This window comes from Triticum urartu, chromosome 1A (assembly GCF_056163025.1).
Source record: "Triticum urartu cultivar PI428250 chromosome 1A, HENAU_Tu73, whole genome shotgun sequence".
NCBI classification, from domain to species: domain Eukaryota; kingdom Viridiplantae; phylum Streptophyta; class Magnoliopsida; order Poales; family Poaceae; genus Triticum; species Triticum urartu.
This window is the reverse complement of record NC_141873.1, coordinates 306,642,138-306,649,874: the sequence shown is the minus strand read 5'-3', so window position 1 is coordinate 306,649,874 and position 7,737 is coordinate 306,642,138. Positions and strand designations below refer to the sequence as shown.

At 45.9% G+C, this 7,737-nt stretch overlaps 1 protein-coding gene across 1 annotated transcript; it reads right to left on the bottom strand.

The window, feature by feature from the left end:
- Positions 1-294: 294 nt before the first annotated feature.
- Positions 295-1,382, bottom strand: LOC125530167 (uncharacterized). The gene has a single exon (XM_048694594.2). It carries the CDS (start codon positions 1,378-1,380, stop codon positions 583-585), a length of 798 nt encoding a protein of 265 aa, XP_048550551.1. The 5' UTR covers positions 1,381-1,382; the 3' UTR covers positions 295-582.
- Positions 1,383-7,737: the final 6,355 nt, after the last annotated feature.

The window sequence follows — 7,737 nt, the reverse complement described above, 5'->3', positions numbered from 1 at the left end:
ATCCGGAATGAAATAGTAATGAAAACATGTAAAAAAAAGACATTTAACAAAAATATAATGTAAACATGTAAAATTACAATGACACACACAAGAAACCGTAATGGCAACATGTAAAAACAACATGCTAGAAACTGAAGTCAAACCATGAAGAATAATTAAACCAAATAATATGAACAAAATACTTAAAATAATAATATAAATGAAACCCGAATGAAGTAGGTCAAACATTATAAATCAATTTCATAATTGGAATTTGATTTTTTAAACAAGTAAGATTAATCTTGTTTTCAAGATTTAAACACTAGGAACACTAATAATTTCCAAACGAATCATAAATGCCGGCGAGATTATCTTTTGACTCCAAACATAACCAAGTCACTTGCTCTTAACCAACAATGATGAATGGCTCCCCCCGGAAAAAAAAAAACAATGATGAATGGCTCTTAACCGGTTCCGCTAGAAAATCACCTCTCCAGCAAACGCGCATAGCATTCTCTCTGGTTTCTTCGTTTCTGGAAACGTGGCCACTATATGTAGGGCTACTTCCGCGATCAGCCCCCGTACTTTTTTTTTTGAACAAAATCAGCCCCCGTACTTGGCTTTGTAGTCGTTCCACAGGTCCTGCACGCTCTTACCCAGGATCTCCACGAAGTAGCCGTCGCTGTACCCGCTGTCCTTCATCTTGCCGTTGAGCTCCCCGACGAACCCGGGCTTGATCACCGAGTCGCAGTAGTCCAGGAACCTTGCCGTCACGTCGTAACCTCCGTCCCAGCTGCGCCCCTGCCCCGGCGCCACCCAGTGCGCCGGCGCGTACCCGGCCTTGAGCCTGACAAAGTCGGCGACCCCCTCGAAGACCCACCAGTGCGCCGCGTAGTCCTGGAGACCCCACTGCCAGACGTGGGTCGCCTCGTGGTACAGCACCCCCGTCAGCTCGGCCTTCAGGTCGCCGGTGAAGCGGGCGACGTAGCCCTCGCTTAGCTCGATGGCGCTGCCGCTGGTGGAGGCGATGCCGCCGTCCGTGTCGTCCACGACGACGAGGGTGACGGCGCCGCCGCCGTCGACTGGCCTGCGGTCGGCCTCGCGGGCGCCCGTCTGGTTGAAGACGTTCCAGATGAAGGAGGCAGCTTCCGAAAGGACCTGCCTCGCGTAGTCCGCGCCGTACTCCACGTCGAAGCGCTGGCCGCCGGGGGTCGTCGACGCGTTGTTCGTCACCTCGAACGTGACGGCGCCGGCCGTGCCAGCGACGAAGGCTAAGACTAGGGAAGCGACGGTTGCCACGGAAAGCTTCATTTTGTGATAGCAGCTCCGATGTAATTCTGTGACCGGACAGGTTGTGGTCGCCGGTCGATCGGTGCGATGTTTATAGGCAGAACCTTCCATTTTTGTAGAGTTTGAGGATTTGTCCTGAAATGGCCTGCGAGGACATCCTCCCAAAAAGGCTGGCCGGCAGATTTTCTAATTGGAATTTGGTACACGGTTGTTTCACATAATACAACCTAGAGTTCATCCGTTGCTATTGTCTTTTGCTTACTATTTCATTAATCTGTTATTGCCAGATATCATCCTCATGAATGTTCATGTGCCCATTTGGTTTAAAACAGAAGGAACGCCACGGTGTGGTGAATGCCGTGCATTGCTCTTGCCAGCAACCAACGGTCCAACGTAGTATTTATATGTTGACGGCCTGCAGCTGCAGCTGCAGCATGACTGGCGTCATACGGATCGAGTGTGGCTGGGTTTTAGAGCATCTACGGCCGGGCAAATCCGACCCTAAACGTTCACGGACATGTCCAGACGCGGCAATAGACAGCGTCAGACGGCCCTTTCTATGTGTTGTCTGGAAGCCACACTCTTCAAATCAAACTATCAAATCCATGCAAAGGCATGCACTTTCGAAATACACCTGAATATCACAAGAGAATTTAAGTAGTTCCACAATTCAAACATAGTTCGTACATGAAATACATAGTTCAAACATAAAATTTATTTGAAGTGCACAATTCAAATAATAAACTCCTTCGTTTTCATTGTGGATCTACATATTCTCTACAAGATTATTGAGTACCTGCACGTGCACCTGTTCATCTCGAAGATTCTCATGCATTTGCCGAAAATTCGTAATTTCATTTGCATCTTGAGCCGAGATGTGGACTTGTTCTCCAAGCTTCTCGAAATCATGCACTCGTGCTGCCCCTTGACCCTCGTCCTCGACAATTATATTGTGCAAAATGACGCACATCAGCTGCCACAGAGTCTCTGATACCTGCATCATTGCGGCTCCATGAAAAATTCCCCATAGAGCTTGGAGCACCCCGAATGCCCTGTCCACATCCTTCCTAACTCAATCGAGGATAGGTACCATCTGTAAGGTAGTATCTCTTGTTGTAGTGGTGCCCGTTGAGAGTGTAGTTGTACAGCGGCGCTTTCCCATTGCAAAGTCTCCTAAACACGGGAGATCACCAGAGCACATTGATGTCATTGTGAGAATTAATCATGCCAAAGAAAGCATGCCAAATCCACCAGTCTTTTGATCCGATTGCTTCGAGTATGATGGTGGCCTCATTGGTGTGATCTTGGTACATCCCGGATAAACCTTTGGGACAGTTCTTCCATTGTCAATGCATTCAATCGGTTGAACTGAGCATACCTGAAAAGTATCTTGCCACTCCAATAGCCATCAACTTTTCTATATCTTGCACATTTGGTTCTCTTAGATACTTTACTTCAAACACCTGCACCACGGCTTAGGCAGATCTCATGGTGGTTTTCGGGCATGTGTTGTCCTCCATCTGGACCATCTCACCAGCGGCATCAACGGCAGTACCTAGTCCAAGCATCCTCAGAGTAGCCGTGCACTTCTGCTTAGTAGAAAATGAGAATTGTCAGCAACAATTCCTAGTGAGATTGAAGTAGGAATCATGTGCTTCCACTCCCTCTACCGTGTGCAAGAACGAGGGTTTACGCATATGTAAGCTTCAACGAAACCATGTAGCAAGGAAGGTCGGTGCAGGTTGGAAGTAGTCCTTGTAGAGCAGCTTTGCTCCAGTGACTCTATCCCGGTTCAGAACTCCTCTACCTTTGACTGAACCCTTGAAGTTCACAATGTGCTCTGCCTCCTATACATTTCCTGTTGGATGCTCATGATTATCAACATCTCGCCCTCTTCGTCCAGTGAAGATGAATCAAAGAATTCCTTTTTCATTAACTCATCAAGCTCCGGGTTTCCATACTGCTCATCCGATAAACCATCCGAGTCCATCATTTTCTATTATAGAATCACAAAAACCTAGTCAGACAATTTGTCAAACACATAGAGGGAAAGTTGTGGTCCGAGAATAACTGGACATATTGCGGCTGCAGCCGAGGTGGAGATGGTGGCCAAACCAGCGAGATGGTCAGGGAGGAGATTTGTGGTGGTGGTGGTGGCGGCGGTGCTGAGGGGTCGGGTCGGTGGGAGGGGTAGGGTGGCGGCGGAGCTAGTGGAGGGCCTGGAAGAACAAGGCAGAAGAAAGGAGAGGCAAATGGATAGTCTGACAAGATCAAAGGGGGTGGATTTTGTGCATTTTATGGTGGGTCCTGCCTATCGGATCCGACGTGGCGGATGTGCGCGTGCTTGTTCGGCCTCCCCCCGTACCTGCCCCAGATTCGGGCTAGATACGAGGGGTGTCAGTCACCTAGGACGTATACGGTCGATTTGAGGAGCGCGTCTGGGACGGAATTTTGTGACCAGTCGGCGGCCGGGCCGTCCTCCCGAGCATATGGGGGCGCCCGACTGTAGATGATCTTAGATCGGCCGATTACTTTGAGTTTGGTTCTCTTGTCGTGGTCGGTATTCACACATTCATGCACACTGTCACACGTGCCCTAAAGGTTCACCCTCTATCAATTTCATAGCTAGGTCACACTTACTTCTTTAAGTTTGTGGACTTTGATGCTACTTATTGCCCATTTAGGACTGTCAAAGTATGCGTGAATTGTCTAACCTTTTCTATCAACTAGATGAACCGTTGCATGTATGACACAAAGTCCAAATGCAACGAAGTTAGGCGAATTATATGAAACATTTTCTAAAATTGTTGAAACATTCTCTAAATCGGTCCATCAATGGTAGTGCTTTTGAATAATTCTGAAAGTACTCAAACCATTTCTAAAAGCATTCATAATTGTGTAGTTAGAACATTTCACATTTGTTTTACATAAACCCCACATATTTATACATAAAAATACATCTTTTTATTGTTTCCCACACCTAAATTATTAATACAAAAGAAAAGTATGTTTTTGGTCCCTTAAGTTTACTGAACGTAGACATTAGGTCCCCAGAGATTTTTGAGTGACATTTAGTCCCTCGTGTCTCAAAGTTGGTAAGTATCATCCGAAACCAGAGACAAAGTGGTATTTGGATGACGTGTCCATGGTTTTGACTCAAGCATCCAAATTTGACTGCCAGCTCATCTATCAATCTCTAGGATGTATCAGCAAGATTTCGTCGAGCACCTCATGTGCGTTCGGCTTCTGCACCGACTGTGACACACCAAGCTCATCCTAGCCAACCAAGCACCACACCAGCTCACATGACATGTCCCCCACTAGATGTCGACGAGCAGCAGGGTAGGGCACGTCCATGAGTGAGCCTGCTAAGGTGGTAGAGCTGGAGCAGCATGGCAGTAGACCGCCACGACGCTCGCTCCCATCCCTCCTCTCCCTCCTTCCGACCTCTTTGGTCTCTCTACGAAGCCGTCGACGCAAGAACACATGCCATGAGTCATTGCATCCACTCCCTCTTCCCTTTTCACTTTAGTACATGCTATTTGTGAGCTACATTGGGATTTTCCCCGAAGAGGAGAGGAGATGCAGTACAGTAGAGATAAGTATTTCCCTCAGTGAGAACCAAGATTTATCAAACCAATAGGAGAATCACGCAAAGCCTCATGAACAACACCTGCACACACAAAAGTAAATACTTGGACCCGACACGGGCAAAAGTGTTGTCAATCCCCTTGAATTCGTAACTTGCAATAATCAAATCTTGTATAGGTAGATGGATAAATTGCAAAACAAAATAAATAAAATAAAATTACAGAAAAGGAATTTTAGTTTTTGTAATATGATTAAAGTAGACCTAGGGGCCATAGTTTTCACTAGAGGCTTCTCTCTCGAACAAATAACATACGATGGGTGAATAAATTACTGTTAGGAAATTGGTAGAAAAGCACATAATTATATCGGCATCCAAGACAATGATCGTGTATATAGGCATCACGTCCGAGACAAGTAGACCGACTGATGTCTGCATCTACTACTATTACTCCACCGATTGACCGCTATCCAACATGCATCTATGGTATTAAGTTCATGAAAAACAAAGTAACGCCTTAAGCAATATGACATGATGTAGAAAAAGTAAAACCAATCAATATGAATAAACCCCATCATTTTACCCTTAATGGCAACAATACAAATACGTGTCTTGTCCTCTTTTGTCACTGGGATATAGAGCACCGCAAGATTGAACCCATCACAAAGCACCTCTCCCACTGAAGATAAATCAATGTAGTTAGTCAAACCAAACGGATAGATCGGAGAGAAATACAAAGCTATAACAATCATCCATAATAAATTTCAAAAAAGACTCAATTATTTCTCATGAAATCGCAAAAAACACACCACAAAAGAAGATTACATCGAATAAAACTCCAAAAACATCGAGGAGAACATTGTATTGAAGATCAAAGAGAGAGAAGAAACCATCTAGCTACTAGCTATGGACCCGTAGGTCTGTGGTGAACTACTCACACATCATCGGAAGGTATCAAGGATGATGTAGAAGCCCTCCTTGATTGATTCCCCTTTCGGCAGAGTACCGAAAAAGGCCTTCAGATGGGATCGCGGAAGAAAAGAAACTTGCAGCGACGAAGAAAGGGTTTCAGGTGGCTCTCTGTTGGTTTCCCAATATTTGAGAATTTATAGAGGTCGAATTAGGTTAGACGAAGCCTCTTGGTCCTTGAGTTGCTATGTAGTCGTACTCATCGCTGCACCGTCTTGAAAAAGAATCATAGTAGACCCGGCATCGTCAATGCCACAAAGAGGGATGGTGATGGAGTCGAACTTGGGAATGTTATCTTGGAGCTCGTCGGGCTTGGACATCTCGGTGGTACTAGCCTCATGCTCGCCGTCTTGGAGCATGGTCGTCACGAAGTGTGCTTGGGGTCGAGTCGACTTGGCCTTCTTGAGTTCTTGCTCCGCCTTGAGAGCACCAATGTACATGTCATTGAGGGACTCGTAGTTGTTGGTGAATATAGTCTTGGCGATGTTGTTGTTCAATCCCATCATGAAGTAGAACTTCATCCAAATGAGGTCATCCACACCGTCTCGTCGCAAGGCTTTCTTCATGTTCTTGAAGTACTCATCGAGGGACTTGGATCCTTGTATGGTGTTCTCCAATTGGCGTTGAAGATGTTCCGTGTAGGTGGAAGGCACAAATTCTCGCCTCATCGCTTTCTTCATCTTGGGGAAAGTGATGGGGAAGCTTGTCGAAGGTCTATGAAGCCACCATATCAACACGTAATCGTGGAAGTTTCTTGTGGCACACTTCACTTGATCTTCGAAAGGGACTTGATGTAGCTTGAGGAAGTCATCCATCTTGCGCTTCCATTCGAGGTACTCTTCGGGTCATGAGTCCCAAAGAATGGAATCGCAATGTCGTTGGCGAAGTCGAAGTAGCTCGTGGAAGTAGTGGACTTGAGCTCGTGGAGTAGGCAAAGATGCCGTACGTCCGAAGGCAAAAATGCCTTGAAGTCACTTGGCGAAGATGCCAATGTTGTTGTAGAAGCCGCAACCTTGGGGTCGATGTCGATGTTCTGTATAGCCCATGCGCACGGGGCTATAGGAATTCGTGTGCACGGGGGTCACTGGCCCATGTGCACGGGGGTGGCAGAGAAGCCAACTCTCATCCAGAAGTGTGCTCTTCATGGTGTTGTCCATGTCGATGCTTGTGTGTACTTGCCGGAGATGGAAGGTCGGGAGTCTTTGCGCTTGAGCATCTTCTCGAAGATGAGGAAGACCGCTTGCGGTTGTTGATGAGGACCTTGAGCTCCTCCATGTGCTTGTCCATCTTGGTGTCGAAAGTTCTTCATGGCATCAAAGTCGTCATCATGGTTGTAGACCGGAGATGATGTGTGTTGCCTATCCATCACAAGACTCAAGCAAAGGTGAGTAGGAAATAAGATAAACAATACCAAGCTACCTTTTCCCAAAGTTGAGGATGTATCTCGTATCACTCAATGTGAAATTAAAGAATAGTGGAATTGGTACAGAACTTGTTCACTCACACATACAAAGTAAAGCTATCGAGTGGCTTGGTTAGTACAACTGGCACAAATTCATGCAAATTGAGGTCCAAGATATTGTAAATGTTGAAATAAATCCAAAGGACTCGAAATGCAAAGCAAGTGGTCAAAATATAGAGGAGGGAAATAAAGAAACAGACACGGTGGGATAATGGGGCTCCTGCAACTATAGGGATGAGCAACACAAATTGCCAAACAAAGACTAAGCTCGTGTTGCACAAACACTAGGAGAACACTAGCTTGATTGCACAATTGGGCACGATTCACCACTTGGCACCACCCTATATGTATGCAAGCTAAATACATGTTTCCTATTCCATGTATCCTCATGTACAAGTATCTCTTTTCATGCTCAACACTCTTTTGCTTATAAGCTTATGATCTTTCT

Excerpts from the sequence above, each read along its gene's own strand:
- LOC125530167 (XM_048694594.2), bottom strand. The coding sequence starts at position 1,380 with ATGGAAGGTTCTGCCTATAAACATCGCACCGATCGACCGGCGACCACA.